Source organism: Phaethon aethereus (genome assembly GCF_964289735.1).
Source record: "Phaethon aethereus genome assembly, chromosome: 9".
Classification (NCBI taxonomy): Eukaryota; Metazoa; Chordata; class Aves; order Phaethontiformes; family Phaethontidae; genus Phaethon; species Phaethon aethereus.
In genome coordinates, this window is record NC_138585.1 from 18,514,241 (window position 1) to 18,531,002 (window position 16,762).

Consider the following 16,762-nt stretch of genomic DNA (forward strand, 5'->3'; position numbering starts at 1 on the left):
TGCTTTTGCTCAGTTCCAGTGCTGCCACTGCTGCAGCTCTGTGGGGCCAGGAGGGTGCTCTGGGCTTCACTGAACCCTGCAGGTGGGCTGCCCTGACCCTTGCTGCCCTCACCCTTGCTGCCCTCCTGGTAAGGTGTGGCCAGCCCCCTGCAGGCCTGGCTTTTCTCTACCCAAGCCTGGCCTAAGTGAACTGTGGTGGCTTTTCCTTGTGAGCAGCTGGGGGGGAAATAAATCATAATTAAAAATAATTTTCACTTGGCTTTTGGAGGCTGGGGGCAAGGAGGGTGTTGTGCCTGGCAGCTGAAGGTACAAGCAGCTGCTCAGCTTCTTGGGGCCCCTCTGCCCTCACCCCAGGCCTGTGAGCAGAGGGGCATGCCTGCACAGGGACATGGGGCCCTGCCCCTGGCTGTGTATTCCCAGCGCCTTAAAAAAAACCCAAACCACGCTGTAGTGGCTGTGTGTGGTGAGGAACAAGTCTGAGAGCTGAAGCTTATTTTACTTTTGAAAAAGAGGTGGGGGACACACAGCAAACCCTCATCAACCCTCCCTCCCCTGAACAGGACTGCACTGCTCGCCCCAACACCGGCTGCTCTGGGAGCCAGCCCGTGCGCTGGGGCTGTGCTTGGCCGCCCCCGTCCCCGGGGCTTTTCCCCGCCCGCGGTGGCACCGGTACCGGCCCGCACGTGGCGGCGGGCTCCCGCACTGCGCACGCGCGCCTCACCTCGGACTCCACTTCCCAGCGGCACCCGCGCGCATGGCGGCCGCCCGCCTCCTTCCCGGCAGCCCCCGCACCCGCGCCGTCCCTTCCGCTTCTGCCGCGGTGCCGGGCTCCGTGCGGTGGCGGCACCGGGCCGCACCGCGGCCGGCTCCTGCTCCGGCTCCACCATGGCGTCGTGCGCCGACATCCTCCGTAGCGAGTTCCCCGACCTGGACGGCGAGGTCTTCGCTTACGTGACGGGTGAGCGGTGCCCGCCTCCCCGCGGCTCGGCATCCCGCCTCGCCGCATGTCGCGACACCTCTCCGCTGTCGCGACAGGCGGCCGCGTCCGAGTCGCGACAGATGGACGGGGGGTGTCGGAGTAGCGGGAGCGGGCGGGTGCCACCTGTCGGCCGCATCGCGACACGCGGCCGTCCGTCGCGACAGCGCGCGCTCGCGAGCGGAGGGTTGTGCAGCGCCGGCGCCGTGTGCCCGCAGGGATCCTGCACGGCAGCGCGGCGGACTTCGAGTCGGTGGACGAGCTGGTGGAGGCGGTGGGGGAGCTGCTGCGGGAGGTGTCGCAGGACGCCAAGGACGACGGCGCCATCCGGGAGATCTGCCAGCGCCTCTTCAACACCCTGCAGCTGTAAGGGACGCCCCCGCCCCAGCCCCCGCCCGCCCAAACACCCTCCTGACCCTTCTTCTCCTCCCTCGCAGGGACGAGGGCCGGGCCCAGCGCTGCAGCCAGGTGCTGCTGGATGCCCCCATCCAGCTCTCCCAGATCACCGATGGATATGGTGAGTGGCACCCACCAGAGACCCACAGCTGTGTGTCGCGTGTGTGTCCGCCACAGCTCCCATCCCGCCGTTGGGCTGCCGGCAGCAAGGGCGGGCTCGGGGCGTTGCGTGTGTGCTCGCCTGACCTTGGGGGAGCAGTTCCCCCCACACACCACGTGTCTCAGGCTCCCCCTCGCAGCAGCACCTGGCTGCCTGCAGGGTAAGCAGGGGTGGGGGGAGAGGAGCCAGCCCTTAGTCCCCTCATCCCGTTGCAGAGGGCACAATTCTGCCCCATCATAGAATCGTTAAGGTTGGAAAAGACTTTAAGATCATCAGATCCAACTGTCAACCCAACACCACTGTGCCCACTAAACCATGTCCTGAAGTGCCACGTCTACATATTTTTTTAAATACTTCCAGTGATGGTGAGTCCACCACCTCCCTGGGCAGCCTATTCCAATGCTTGACCACTCTCTCAGTGAAGAAATTTTTCCTAATACTCGGTCTAAACCTCTCCTGGCACAACTTGAGGCCATTTCCTCTCATCCCATCGCTGATTACTTGGGAGAAGAGACCAACACCCACCTCACCACAAGCCCCTTTCAGGTAGTTGTAGAGAGCGATGAGGTCTCCCTTCAGCCTCCTCTTCTCCAGACTGAACAACCGCCATTCCCTCAGCCGCTCCTCATAAGATTTGTTCTCCAGACCCCTCACCAGCTTCGTTGCCCTCCTCTGGACGCGCTCCAGCACCTCAACGTCCTTCTTGTAGCGAGGGGCCCAAAACTGAACACAGTATTCAAGCTGCAGCCTCACCAGTGCTGAGTACAGGGGCACAATCACTTCCCTGCTCCTGCTGGCCACACTATTTCTGATGCAGGCCAGGACGCTGTTGGCCTTCTTGACCACCCGGGCACGCTGCTGGCTCATGTTCAGCTGGCTGTCAACCAGCACCAGGTCGTGGGCAGCCGCTAAGATAGCACTTGGTGGAACGTCCATGGAGCGTGTGCTCACCAGCCCAACCATCTCATTGCAGCAGATGCCAGCGTGGACCTGCTGCCGGGGCTGTTGCTGAAGAGAGGCCAGACCTCGGTGAGTGCGGGGCTGGGCCCTCCTTCATAAGCTGGTAGACCTGGTGGGGGCAACTAACACACAGGGCTGCAGGTGACCTGCCCTGCTCCGGTCACCTCGCCCTTGGAGAGCAGCCAGGATAGGCAGCCGTCCTGGCCAGGGACACAGCTGCAGGGGGTACTGCTCCTCATCATCAGGTTCACTGTAATTTGGGGAATTCTTGACCTTGGTCTGGTAAAGAGGCTCACCAGGAATTTACGGCCTATTAGTGTGACAAGATCTATTTTGCTGTAATTTCTTAATGAGCTTCAAAGCGTGGTTGATTCAGTGGTGGTCCTCAGAGTGCAGCTTCTCTGGCTTTCACGAGGACCTTTGGCTTCTATAGCAAGGCCTTTGATTGAGGAAATAGCATGCACTGGGATGACATCTTACCATATTCAATGAGAGATAAAATCCTGGCTAATGGTTAGATGTTGGGTGTTACAGGTGGGGAGTTAGCATGGAGCAGCTGTTTTCCAGAGAGCTGCTGCTGGAAGGTTGCAAGCCCAGCTTTTGAAATGGCTGTGGGTTGTTGTGATTTGATAAATAAGATCAGGAGTGGAGAAGTTTGGAAGTGGTTAAGCTCTGTGACCTGGCAGAAATCGGAACATCTTTGCTGATGAAATGCATAGCTGCTCAGGAGCGACCTGGCTTGCCCTCTGCGTTGGATGTGCCAGAGTCTTGAGTACGGGGAGAGCTGTGGTTGTGCATCTGCAAAGCAAGCACGGCGTTCACTGCACAGGGTGGGCATTCTCTGTACCAGGCTGGTCTCTTGTAGAGCTCTCCCTTCCTGGGGTAACGTGTTGAGGACAAGAACCCCTCGTTTGGAGGCTGAGACCTAACGTGATCCCCGCGTGTCTGAATGGGAGTCTTAAGCGAAAGCTGGCAGCTGTTGCTGGTTTTGGCACTGGAGTTGTTGCTGCTGGATTTGCTCTCTGGCTCTTATGTCTGCAACTCAAAAAGGATCTTCAGAAAAGTTGGAGACGATTCAGAGAAGGCCTTGGGAGGCCTCTCAAGTTCTGGAGGACATGTCTTACTGGGAGATTCAGGGAGCTTGGTGTAGTTTACAGAGTGACTCAATCTGTCTGTAGGTATGGGGTCACAGCTCCAGTAACAAGACACTCTTCAGTTGAGCGTGCAGGTCTGTAATGTGCTTTGGTGGCTGCAGAGTTGCCTAGAAATATCTAGGAGTGTTCTTGGTCAGCCACAAATATTTGACTTGACGCAGGAATAAGCTGGAGTGGGCTGAGAGCCTGGCAAAGACCAGAGGCCAGGTTAAAACACTTGGCTCCTTCTTGGCTTCAGGTTTAATTAAATGCTTTTTGTCTCTGTCGTGATTGATCCGCTGCATAAGCTGAGTTTGTTCCAAACTGGCTAAAGTTTAATGTGTCGGGAAGGGAAACCCCTCGTGGTCCAGGGTGAGGGTGGGTGCAAGGCTGTATAGCGGAGGAGGCGCTGGGATAGCACGTTGCTGCTGTTGAAGTGACTGGGCTGACCCAGGTCCCTGGAACTACGGAACTGGCCAGACATTAGGGTCAGCCAAACCCTTTGCCTTGCTGAGGCAAAACTGCTGTGTATGAGCAGCTGATTTAGGACTTCATTCCTGAAGTGACTTCCTGGCCTGATTGGCTTCCTCCAAATGTGCTTGAATCTGCCCCAGTTCCCCTGTCTTACCTCCTTCCTGCCCTCACTCCTTCCAGGCATGAGGGGTTTCTCCTGGAGTTGGGATTTTGCTGAAGATGCTCTCTCTTCTTTAAACTCTCTGCTTTGTGCCCCAGATGGTGAATGCAAAGAAACTGGAGAAGGCGGAAGCCAGGCTGAAAGCTAAGCAGGACAAGAGGTTGGAGCGGGATTCCCTGAAGTCATCTGGCCCTCTGTGAGTATGGAGGGTGCCTCAAACATCCCCATCCCGCTTTGCTGAGTGTGGCTGGGATCTAGCTGTACCGGACCTTTCCTGTTGAACCCCCTCCTCTCTCTTCTGCCTGCCCGCAGGGTCCTTGAGGAGGCATCTGCCAGCCAAGCTGCCAGCAAGAAGGAGACTCGCATGGAGTCATCAGGCAAGAACAAGTCGTATGATGTGCGCATCGAGAACTTTGATGTGTCCTTCGGTGAGCGGTGAGTGCAGGTGGGGAGGTGGGACAGATCTTGGCTGGGCTTTGGACTACGGGTCATTGAGACTGGATTGGTGAGTGGCTGGGAAATGACAGAAGGTGTGGGAAGGATCAGGAAGCAAGGTGGGCACCTGACACTGTTGGCTTTGGGCAGAAGAAGTCTGTGATGGTTGCTTGGCCCCAGCGCAGCCTGAAATATGCTTGGGGCAGGTCGCTGCTGGTTATCTCCTTCTCCGTGGGGCAGTCTGACCAGGTACCTGCCTCTTCTCTTGCTTTAGTGTCCTACTGGCGGGAGCAGACCTGAACCTGGCGTTCGGACGGCGCTACGGGCTGGTGGGCAGGAATGGCCTGGGGAAGACCACGCTGCTGAAGATGATCGCCAGCCGGAGCCTGCGCATCCCCTCGCACATCAGCATCCTCCACGTGGAGCAGGAGGTGGCAGGGGACGAGACACCGGCGCTGCAGAGTGTGCTGGAGTGCGACACCACTCGTGAGAGCCTGCTGCGGGAGGAGCGGGATCTGACGGCTAAGGTTAATGCTGGCAGGTGAGATGTTGCTGCCGGGTTTCAAGCCCTTCTGTGGCTTCTTGACTGCAAGATCTTGTTCTGAGGTCTCTCCCTTCAAATGGAGGGTTCCAGCAGGGCTGGGCTCTGTCTTGCCCCCCTTAACCCTGCTTGGGGAGATCAGCCTCCCACAGCACTCAAGCCCTGACCCCCATCAGTGCCACACGCTCCTCTTTGTCTTGCCCTAGGGGAGAAGGGTCAGAAGGTGCCAGGCTATCGGAGATCTACGCAAAACTGGAGGAGATTGAGGCAGACAAGGCCCCAGCGAGGTGAGACAGCCCTGTGGGCACTGCTGTCTGTTGGCATGGGCAGCGGTATGGGGCATGGAAGGGTGATACTGTGGCCCTGGGATCCAGCATGTGGGAACAGGGGTAGTCATCTCTACTCTTCTTGTCGCTTCTTCTGTCACAGCTCTGCTGGGTTAGGGGTAGTCGAGCTTCCCCACGAAGCTGGAGGGATTTTTTTTTTCCCCAAATGGCTTGCATTGTTGCTGCTGCTCCTCTCAGACTTGCCCAGGTTCCTGGTGCCTGGGGAACGCTTCTGGAATGTTGGTGGCAGTGACTCTATTCCTGGCCAAAGAGCTGAAAGCTTCTTGCAAATCTTCTGGGACTTCATGTGGATGCTGTGTCCTGCTGGGCTGCATTTCCCAGCCAAGTGCTGCTCTTGAGTGTGCAGGGAAGTTTTCCTGCACCAGAATGGCCTTAAACCATGCAACAGAGTCCCCTTGGTGCCCGTGGGTCTGAGACCTCAGACTATGCTCTGCAGTTGGATGCTGTAGCTGGGTTCCAGTTCTCTTCCCTTTTCCCCAGGGCGTCCGTCATTCTCGCTGGGCTGGGCTTTAATGCAAAGATGCAACAACAGACAACCAAGTAAGTCTCTGGGTTCTAGGCATTGAGACAGAAATGGGTCTGGGGAGACGCCGCTCCTAGCAAGCCGCTAGGCACTGCTGTGGCTGTAACTACGGAACGGGAGCCTGTGGGAGAGCCAGGGTCTATTCCTGCCCTTCCGATGCGGTCTCCTGCCCTGGGGGAGACAAGCCACCTGCCTGCTGGACCACAGATCTTGTGCTGTGCCTGAGATCTCTGCAGGGACACACTATCTCTGGGTGACAGCAGAGCTGAAAGCACCGCGGGGGAGCAGGGAGCCTGGCAGGTGGGCAAATGCAGAGTTGTTCTGTGTTAAACAGTATCCCCCCTCTGCAACCTCTTTTCTCCTCAGAGAGTTTTCTGGAGGCTGGAGGATGAGACTGGCCTTAGCCAGAGCCCTCTTTGCCAGGTTGGTGTCCAAGCCTTCATGCCATGGGGTTAACCCTCCTTGTTGTCTGTGCTGCGAGGTTCAGGGGTGCTGGCTGGGGGTCCTCAACTCAGGCTCTCGGGGTGGGGAGGGTTGGAGGCATCGCAGCTCTGTGTGTGTGGTGAAACACGTTCTGCGCTGAGCCTGTGCTCTTTTTGCTTCTGATGCCTGTGCTTTGATTTGACTAGGCCAGATCTCCTTCTGCTGGATGGTAAGTTGATACTGTGAGTCCCCTCTGACTCCACTGCTGGGCTGCCTGTGCCCTTGCTGGGGTTGGGAACGCACCGTGGCCTTTAGCTGCCTGCTCAAAATAGCCCTGCGTGACAGGGCTGGACTGGCAGGGCTGTCGGTGCTCCTCTGCACAGCGGGCAGAGCTGGTGGTGGTGTGGGGCGGCCGCTTTCACTGCCCCAGCCGGGTGATCCGCATGTCACCATGCCCCAACCAGTCCCTTCCCTCGCCCGGCCCTGTCGTGGGCCCTGGCTGCCAGGGCGCGCTGGGGGGAGTCCCTTTGCCTCAGGGGGTGACCCTGGGGCTGGGCTGGGTCGCTGGGGAGGTGCCCAGCTTGGGTGGGGGGTCTGGACGAGGCACTGCTGCTGCTGGGCACCAGGGTCTGGGTGCCAGTATGGAGTCAGGGGAGCATCCCTGGCTGAGCCTTAGTCCCTGTGCCCACACCCCATCACACCCTACACACGTGAGTCCCCTGAGCTGTGGGGGCAGGTCCCCACGCAGGGTCTCTTCCTCCACGATGCTGATCACTAGCCTTTCCTGTGTAAACAAGGGTAATCCAGCCATCGCCATCCCTCCTGACCTCAGTGCCTCTCTCCCTTCCCTCAGAGCCAACGAACATGCTGGATGTGAGGGCCATTTTGTGGCTGGAGACCTACTTGCAGGTAGGGGGTGGCGGGAGACCCTGGGACAGAGCGAGGGCAAAGGATGGAGATGTCCTCCAGGCTGGCGTCTTACCGTGCCGGGTGGTGGGACCAAGCCTTGCATGCTAGCTTGATGATGCTCAGGGCTCCCTCTTGCTGTCTCCTCCAGACCTGGCAGTCGACCATCCTCGTGGTGTCCCACGACAGAAACTTCCTGAACGCGGTGGCCACGGACATCATCCACCTGCACTCGCAGCGGCTGGACACATACCGTGGTGACTTCGAGAACTTCATGAAGATCAAAGAAGAGCGGCTGAAGAACCAGCAGCGAGAGTACGAAGCCCAGCAGCAGTACCGTGAGCACATCCAGGTACTGGGCGAAACCAGTAGTGCTGGGCACTCTTCTCCCAGCCTTGTCCCTTTCTCCATGCTCCTAGACCTGTGGATGTGGCTCTGTTGTTGCAGGAGGCTTAGCAGCAGAGTGGGGTGGCTGTGGCTGAAGGGGACCTGCGGCTCTCTGATGCTTTTCTTTTGTTGTAGGTGTTCATTGACCGCTTTCGTTACAACGCCAACCGGGCATCCCAAGTGCAGAGCAAGCTCAAGCTCTTGGAGAAGCTGTGAGTGCCTGTCCAGCTCCTGTCTGTAGGTGGGAAGGGGACAGAGCTCATGGGAAGAAACAGGCGTTCCCAAAGCACCTGGGTGACACTGGGGTGATCTGGGCTTTGGGTGCTCTGTTTCTGGTCCAGAGGCTTTGGCTAGGGTGAGGCATTGCAGAGCTGAAGACTCTGTCTGGGCTTCTGGTTGAGGGCACAGACCACCAGTGTGAGGCATCTCAGTTACCTGCCTCCTCTTCTTGCAGGCCAGAGCTGAAACCTGTGGATAAGGAGTCTGAGGTGATCATGAAGTAAGTGTCTCTTGAGCCCTTGCTTGGAGGGTGCCTGGCTCCATTTCTGACTTGAGCTCTTCCTGGCTTCTGTCCTGGCTGGGACAACCACCCCTTCCTGCGGGCCAGCCTTACTCTGTCAGGGAGCCCAGAGAGGCCCCCATGTTTAGGTTGGGTCCCCTCCCGGGACCAAGGCTGCCGATCTGTCACCCCTTCTTGTGACCATCCTTCCCAGAGGCCCTGCATGGTAGGGAGCCCCCTTCGCCATCTGAAGGGTTGCAGCAGTTGTCCCGGGGGGCTGAGAGGAGGGTCTCTGAAGGTCCTGGCCATCTCTCACCTCTTCCTGCCTTCCCAGGTTCCCTGATGGCTTTGAGAAGTTCTCCCCCCCTATCCTGCAGCTAGACGAAGTAGACTTCTGTTATGACCCAAGTCACTACATCTTTCGTTCCCTCTCCGTCTCTGCTGACCTGGAGTCCCGCATCTGTGTGGTATGTGGAATTGCAGAATAATGGTGGCTACAAGGGACCTTGGGAGGTCCCTGCTCAAAGCAGGGCCAGCTTTGATGTTAGATCAGGTTGCTCAGGTCCTTGGCTAGTTGAATTTTGGATGTCTCCAAGGAGGAGTATTTCTCCCATTGCAGCATTTGATCATCCTCATTATGAGAAACATTTTTACTAATACCTGTTAGAATTTGCAACTTGAGCCTGTTGCCCTTCATCCTTTCACTGGGCACCTCTGAGAAGAGACTGTGTCCATCTTCTCTGTAACTCTCCGTTAGTTAGCCGATGACAGCAGCATGTAGTGGGAGCTCCTGCTACGTTGGATGGGGCAGCAGAGAGACACTATTTGCTTGCAGATGAGGCTGGGACCAGGTAATCCTTAGGCTCGAGGGTTGGGGAGGGAACATCTTCTAGCACTCAGTGATAGAAATGCAGCTTCCAGGTAGCTGGAGCCACTGGTTAGACTCATTCGGCCCACCCTCTGCTGCGTGATCGTCCAAGCGAGCCGAAATTCCCTGATCACTGCCCCCCTCGCCAAAGTACCTTCATGGGTTTCACGTTCTCCAATGCTGCTGCTGCTTCTCTAGGTTGGGGAAAACGGAGCTGGCAAGTCGACCATGCTAAAGATCTTAATGGGGGAGCTGGCACCAGTCAGAGGGATCAGACATGCTCACAGGTACCTGGTAGGAAGGGCTGGGGGACTGGGAGGAATGGTGCAGCTGGAGGGCTTCTGGGCTGTGCTTTGGAGTGACGGCTGCCCGAGTGTCGGGAATGGGTCCTGCACACCCACGCATAGGCCCCCCTTTCTGTAGCTGCAGCTGTGAGCGCTGTGGTTGCAGGGCCTGGTACCAGCTCCCGACCTCTTTTCTCATTCTGCAGAAACCTAAAAATCGGTTATTTCAGCCAGCACCATGTGGATCAACTGGACTTGAACATCAGTGCTGTAGAGTTGCTGGCAAGAAAGTTCCCAGGTGAGTTTTGGGGATCCCAGGGGATACAGGCCACTGAGGTCTCGCTGCCATGCGCGGAGCGGCACTGATTTGTTCTGTGGCCCTGGGCAGAAGGCTCTATCACATCAGTGATTAAGGAACACTGCTTGCTCTAGGTCAAGTGCAAGTTCAGGACACCAGCCTTGAGAAGCTGAGCTGGTTGTGCAGGGGTAGCCGGCAGTCTGGAGACCGTCAGGCTGGTGCTCTACCATGACCAGGTTTTGGGGGCAGATGACCCACTTTCCTGCTGGGCACACAACGAGCACCGACTCCCCCTTTCCCAGCTGCCAAAACGTCCCTCTCTCTTCTCCACTTAACATTACATAACGCGGTGACAGGGAATTGGGGGCAGTGTCATTTGGAGTCAGTCACCAGCCCTGCAGCCCCTGTCCTGATTGTGTCAGTCAGGTTTTCCACACAAACCCCCTGCTTGGGAGGGAATTGCCAGGAGGCCGCTGTTAAATTCCTCCAGCGCCGTGCTGGTCTGGCACAAGCTGCCCGGCTGCGGCGCCCACCGAGCTCACGGCGCGGAAGGCCCTGTGTCACGCCGGGTGTGCCATAGCTGTGTTGTGACATGCTCCTGCAGGGAAGACGGAGGAGGAGTACCGGCATCAGCTGGGGAGCTACGGCGTCTCAGGGGAGCTGGCCGTGCGTCCCGTGGCCAGCCTGTCTGGAGGTCAGAAGAGTCGCGTGGCCTTTGCCCAGATGACTATGTCCTGGTAATTTTCTCCCAGATGCTGTTAATTTTTGCATGGCTCCATCCCTGGAACCTGCTTCACCAGGAGGAAGGTGGGCATCCAGGGACTTTCTGCTACCCCATGGAAGCCTTGTCCTTGGGACTTCTGTGGGGAGGGAGGTTGTCACCCTGGGAGGACTGTGTGGAAGGAGGTGGGTGGCTTTCTCCTGCTGCTTTGGGCTCACAGGGATAAGAGGTGTCTGTGGAGCTGGGCAATGCTGATCTTGGGGCCACACAAATGCCGGTGGCTGTGGATTTTCATGGCTAACGCAGCAGCCTGGTAAAGGTCCCTGCAGTGTGAAGGGGTGTGGACCAAGCCCAAGCCTGTTCCAGTGCATGCTCAGAGCCATCTTCTCTTCCAGTCCAAACTTCTACATCCTGGATGAGCCGACAAATCACCTGGACATGGAGACCATCGAGGCACTGGCAAAGGCACTGAATAAGTTTCGGGTAAGGCTCCCTTGGTGAGATCTCCTGGTTTTCTAACGCGCCCTGCAGCCTACAGCTTGTGTTACTTGGCATCTCAGCCAGAGGTGGACAGTTGAATACCAGTGGTGGCTTCAAGTCCAGGACAGATGTTGGGAAGAGTCAGTCACATTTCGGCCTTAGCTGTCCATCCTGGTGGTCTGTTTAACTTGCTGATTTTGGCGAGGGGTGGCTGAGAGAGGCAACAGCAGACCGGAAAGCACCTTGTCTCCCATCTTGGCCAGTCACCTACACCCTGTGATTTCTCAGGTGCTGCATGCAGCGCCGAGTCCTGCCTTGCAGCCTCTTGGATCTTCCTTAGGCACGTTTTATGGCTGACCTCCTTGAGATACCACTGTGATCAACCTGGTTCTCACTGTTTTATAGTTGCCTGGGTTGGGACAGTGTTCCTGTGAAAGAAAAGCTTAATTGAGGTTGCTCAGGGCCTGGTCCAGCCACCTTTTGACTGTCATTGACTCCACCTGGAATCTCCATCCTTGCAGTTGTCAGAGACCTGGAGAGCCAGTAGCAAACCCTGCGCTTGCCTTCTGCGGGGGGAGGCTAGATCTGTTACTGCTGGCACATGCCTCCTCCATACGTTGTCTGACTGTCCCCCTGAAGGAAGGAAGGAAAGGCTGGGATTAGGTCCCTGCCAGCGAAGTATTGTTGAGTTTTCCCTGAAGCGGATGGAAACGTGAGGTCCTGGGCACAGGCTGGACCGGGCATGTGCCAGCAGCGCTGGGCCCTGGGTTCTGCTCCGCTAAGTTCCCTTTCCCTCCCCATTGTGTGTTGGCAGGGTGGTGTGATTTTGGTGTCCCACGACGAGCGCTTCATCCGCCTGGTGTGCCAGGAGCTGTGGGTGTGCGAGAATGCCACTGTGACCCGCATCGAGGGCGGCTTCGACCAGTACAGGGACATCCTGAAGGAGCAGTTCCGGAAGGAAGGTTTCCTATAAGGGAGGCGGGAGCCGGACTGCGCCGGGGGCTGGAGCGTGAAGCTCGGCAGCCTCGGCATCCATCCCAACTGTGCCTGGCAGAGCGCTGAGGACGCTGCTGCCCGCATGGACTGTCAGCCATGCCATCAAACTGCCACCTGAACTGCTCTCCCCTCCCGGGGCCGGGCGGAAGGACAGCGAGGGAGCAGGAGCCTGGCGCTGCGCGTGGCCCGGGGCTCTGCCGCTGGCCAGGGCTGCGCCTGGCGCTGGGCACGGGGGAAAGGCTGTGCCTGGAGGTGCTGCTCTGCCGAGAGGAGGGAAGGCGTTGCGTCCCAACCCCTGCGGTTTAGCTCCGTGCTCTGGAGGGCAGGAGAGGAGCTGTTCTCCATGTTTCTTTGCTTCCCCCTCTGCCGTTTTCTTTTTATTTTTTTGTTCAAGTGGCTGAACACTAGTCCGGCTCCATCACATGCCACCGCGTCCCCTCTGCCACCCTTGGAGGGCAATGAGGCCTTTGCTGCTAAAAGAGACCCCTGCCTCTTCCCCCAGCCCCTGGAAGCCAGGGCGCTTGTTCCGTGCTCCCCAGGTGCTTGTGTTTGTCGTGCTGAGGGAGCCAGAGCTCGGCTCTGCCTGGGCCCCGCTCCCGGCTCCCGCCGCCGGTCCCACCTCACTGCCAGCCTTGCCTTTCAAACCGGCCCCGGGGCGCAGGGCTCGGCACCCCTCCCTGCCCGCCTGCACAGAGTTTGCGGTGTAAATAAAGCCAGGACGCAGTGGGTGCAGCGCTCTCCTTTCCTTGGGGGGCTGTAGGCCTTGAATTTGGGGGGCATAAGGCTGCCTGGGGGAGACACTTTCCAGATGGGTCTCGCCAAATTAAATGGCTGCCCTGCGGTGCCGGGGAGGCTGCCCCCCCCCCGGGGTGTAGTGCTGTGCCCGCGGTCCGCTGGGCTCCCGGTTGGGTGCCAGCCTGGGTCTGGTTGTGGTTTGGGGGCTGCGAGAAACCGGGGCTGAGGGCGGGCGGTAGGAGGGGGCAGAGCCGGGCCGCGTGCAGCCCGGGGCGGGGGGGGGGCGCCCGGCGGCGGGGAGTGCCCCGGGGCTGTGCGGGGCAGGACGCGGGCCGGTGCCGACGGTGGGGAGGCCGGCCCTGTCCGCGCCCCCCCCCGCCTCCACCGGGGCGGCCGGCGCGAGGCCCCGCCCCCCCTTCCCCGCCACCAGGTGGTCCCGCCCCTGCGGCCGGGGCGGTGCTCGAGCCTCGCTCCGACCGGCGGCGGCACCCACCGCACCGGGCAGGGCCGGGCCGGGCGGCATGAGCGCCGGCGGGGAGGCGGCAGGTGAGGGGCGCGGGGCCGCCGCCCCCGGAGCACCGTTCCCCCGCGGCGGGCCGCGCTCGGCGGGGAGCAGCCCCGTGCCCAGCCCTGGGTCGCCCGTGCCCGAGGAGGTGAGCGGGGCGGGGGGGGGCGGTGGCGGGCGGCTGCGCGCGGGTGCCCGCGGGGCGCCGTGCGCGGGCCCGGGGCCGCCACGGGGTGCGCGGGTGCCCCCGGGGGAGCGGTGGGTGGTCGCGTGTCCGTGTGTGTTTGTGCGGCGGGGGTCGCGTGATTTTACGCCGGAGGCGTCGTGTGTGTGTGCGCTGGGGGGGGGAGGTCGTGTGTGGAGGAGGGCTTTGCGGGGGGGTTGTGCCTGAGGGAGGGCTGGGGCGGGGGGGGCTCTGTGTGTGTGTGAGAGTGCGTGTGTGCGCGGGGGGGGAGCAGCGCTGTGTGTGTGCGTGCGTGGGGGGTTGTGTGTGTGTGTGTGTGTGTGTGTGTGTGCGCGCGAGGAGCTCTCGGGGGGGCGGCTGTGGGCGCGGAGGGGGGGGGATGGTGCCCCGGCCGCGCGCGTGTGGGCGCGGGTGGGGGTGCAGCGGCACAAGGGGTCCGTGAGGGTGCGGCGGCGCGGCCGGGGACCTGCGTGGCCGGGTTGTGCCGCGGCGTGTGCGTGCCCGTGCCGGGGGGGGGGGAGGGTCCCGGAGCTGGGGGGGTGCTGGGCTGCGGGGGGGGGGGTGGGGTGTGAACGGGGGGGCTGTTGTGTGCCGGGGAAGGGGGAGGGGTGCCGGGGCGGGTGCTGCTCGTGCAGGGGGTGTCCGTGTGCGGGGGTGGGGTCGACACCCCCCACCCCCCCCGGCGGCGGCCGGTCGGGGCAGGACCGGGAGCGCGGCGCCATCTTGGGAGCCATCAGGTGCCCGGCGCGGGGACGGGCGGCGGCGGGCCGCCCCCTCCCCGGCCTTCCCCTCCCCCGCGGGTCCGCGGCTGCCTTCCCGCGGGGGAGCCGTGCAGCCCGGTCCTGGCGTCTCCCCTCGGTCCACGGGGCTGGCGGACGGGGGGGTCTGCTCCTCCGCCCCTGGCTCGGGGGGCGCTGGCGCGGGACTGGCCCTGCCGCGGGCTCCCGGCGGTCCCGCACGCAGGGCCGCGGGTGCTCGGCGCTCCGTGCCCGGGACCTTGTCCCAAGTGGCGCCGGGCTCTTCCCGGGAGCAGCCGGGGAAGCCCAAATCGCCGGACGCCCTCCCAGCCGGCTGTGGGCGAGCGTCCCCGGCACCGGGGCTCCCTGACTCACGGCGGCTGCTGCGCTTTCTGGGTGTCCCATCGTGTCGTCATTGTGTGTGTGTGTGTCCCGTGATCTGGGTTTTAAAGGGAAGGGCTGCATCTGGCCAGCCAGATGGTGCAGATGGGTTACGGGAAGGATGGCTGTTGGGGTGACCCAAACATCACCACCTTGTGTAGCTGCCTGGTGGTCCAGGGCTGCGCGCCAGGCTCGGTTGTGGTACCCGGCTCAGGTAGGGATATCCAGGGAGTTTAATTGACACGTGGCGTTTGTTGCAGCCGTTGCAGAAACGACAGAGAACAGTGGAGGACTTTAACCAGTTCTGCACCTTCGTTTTGGCCTATGCAGGCTACATCCCCTACCCTGAAGAGGTAAGCGGGCTTGCGGTGGGGGGTGTTTGTCTGCAAAAAGACTGGTTGACTCTCCAGGAGAAGAATTAGGAGCTGGGTCTGCATTCTTCATCCCCAACCCCTTCCTTCTTACCCTGAATGTCTGCGCTGGGCTCTCCCCTGCTAGTGCTGCATCTTCCTCTCTTGCAGAATGAGCCCTGGACCCACGGAGGCAGCATGAGTCCCCAGAACAGCACAGGGAGCACTCAGGACAGCGATAGCTGGGCCTCGTCCCACTCTTCCGACTGCCATGTCCTGACGGATGATGGGAGGAGCAGGAATACCATGGCCCGGGGTGCTGTGGACAACAGCCTGCTCATGAGCTGCCCTGCCTTCCCCACCAGCTTCTATGATGTCCGGCCCCAGCAAACCAAACGGAAGAAACCACCAGCAAAGAAGCTCATTCTGGAGCAGGAGGTGGAGAAGAGGGTGCCACTGAGTGCTGGGAAGGGCTCTGGGGCAGAGCAGGACGGGGTGAGGGAGCTGGCTGCGCTGGAGGGTCAGGTGCCTCCTGTGAAAGAGCAGGTCTCAGAACCTTCCCTCAACCCGGCTGGGGACCCCCAGCCCAATGCCCTCCTGGAGGAGCTGATGAAGGAGGAGAAGGACTGGATTCACGGAGCGCAAGGGACCGAGAAGCCAGCAGGAGATGACGCTCCACTAAAGGAGCACGACTCCTGCTCTGGAGGGAGGAAAAGCCCCAGTTCTTGTAGTACCTTGGACCAAAGCGAAGGGGAAGATGCAAGCAGAGGAAGCTCCCAGCTTAGTGGTGAGTGTCTGAGGGTGTGCAGAGGGCCCTGTTGTGCTGCAGCCAGTGCCAAATGTTGCCCTCTCTCAGCTGGAGGCACCCAGGGGCTTGCAGGGAGGGCTTGGCGATGGCCTGAGCCTCTCCCAGCAAGGGGACTACCTTTGGGACTCGAGAGGGCTGAAGAGCAGAGGGCAGGGAGCTGGCTTGCCCTTTGGCAGCTCTGTTCGGCAGAGCGAGCGGTACAGACCTGAAATGTGCCTGAAGTGGGGTGTAGGGTCACCTTGCTCATCTGGTCTTTATTTTTTTTCTCTTTTTTTTTCCACCTTTTTGCAACTTCAGCAGTCGAATTCGCAGCAGCTCCCAACACCAAAGCAGAAGGTGAGTGGGGGGCTCTCCCATTTAACAGCAGTGGAACTGGCTAGTCTGGCTACAAGCTGGACCTGCCGCTGGTAAGGTGGTGTCTGACGGGTGCCTGTCTCTCCCTGACCAGACGACGATGCCTGGGATCTGATCACCTGCTTCTGCCTGAAGCCCTTCGCAGGGAGGCCCATGATCGAATGTAACGAATGCGCTACCTGGATCCACCTCTCTTGTGCCAAGATCCGCAAATCCAACGTGCCTGAGGTTTTCATCTGCCAGCGATGCCGCGATGCCAAGCAGGAGATTCGCCGCTCGAACCGAGCTCGGACGGTGCCCCGCAAGCGCTTCTGTGACTGAAGCTCCTCCAGAGCGGGGAGGCCGGGGGTCCCCTTTTTAAACCGAAGACTGTAGCCCCGTTTGGCTAGACAATCAATGCACAGTAATGGCAGGGGAGGGGCTGGGCCGCAGGGCTGGCCTGTCCCCCTTGCACTTCTGACTCCTGGGAGCTGCCACGTGCGTCCTCCTGGGGACCATGCGTTGACCACGGAGTTCGGTTACCCCAGAGGTGTGGGGGGGAGAGGAGGACGGTCCAGCCATGCACTAGGTAGGTCACTCAGAAACACCTCTGTCCTCGCACAAAGCTGGCTCAGTGCCTTTCCCCCAGGGCAGCCGAGGAGAACCTAGTCCAAGTAGTTTTTCTGTGGTGTGGTGGAAGCTTACACTTATCCCAAGATGTGACTCCCCTTCCTCCTTTTTCCCCACCATTTCCCTTTCCTT

At 60.3% G+C, this 16,762-nt stretch overlaps 2 protein-coding genes across 4 annotated transcripts; both read left to right on the top strand.

Moving 5' to 3' along the window:
• Positions 1–885: 885 nt before the first annotated feature.
• Positions 886–11,944, top strand: ABCF3 (ATP binding cassette subfamily F member 3; the record flags this gene model as incomplete). Of its 3 annotated transcripts, none has more annotated exons than XM_082003787.1 (21): positions 886–958; positions 1,195–1,342; positions 1,414–1,497; positions 2,516–2,561; positions 4,358–4,455; positions 4,572–4,694; positions 4,969–5,235; positions 5,442–5,522; positions 6,063–6,122; positions 6,472–6,528; positions 6,735–6,757; positions 7,382–7,437; positions 7,586–7,786; positions 7,957–8,033; positions 8,276–8,320; positions 8,655–8,787; positions 9,387–9,475; positions 9,679–9,770; positions 10,375–10,507; positions 10,887–10,974; positions 11,786–11,944. In XM_082003787.1, 21 exons carry the CDS (start codon positions 886–888, stop codon positions 11,942–11,944), a joined length of 2,133 nt encoding a protein of 710 aa, XP_081859913.1. The 3 variants fall into 3 exon arrangements, with proteins under 3 accessions (XP_081859913.1, XP_081859911.1, XP_081859912.1); XM_082003785.1 differs by having other exon boundaries at positions 1,414–1,493; positions 2,506–2,561; XM_082003786.1 differs by having other exon boundaries at positions 1,414–1,493; positions 2,509–2,561.
• A 1,279-nt stretch (positions 11,945–13,223) lies between these two features.
• LOC309408133 (PHD finger protein 13-like) lies at positions 13,224–16,398 on the top strand (the record flags this gene model as incomplete). Its single annotated transcript, XM_082003885.1, has 5 exons — positions 13,224–13,355; positions 14,770–14,862; positions 15,031–15,646; positions 15,965–16,003; positions 16,116–16,398. 5 exons carry the CDS (start codon positions 13,224–13,226, stop codon positions 16,340–16,342), a joined length of 1,107 nt encoding a protein of 368 aa, XP_081860011.1. The 3' UTR covers positions 16,343–16,398.
• Between the last annotated feature and the right edge of the window lie 364 nt (positions 16,399–16,762).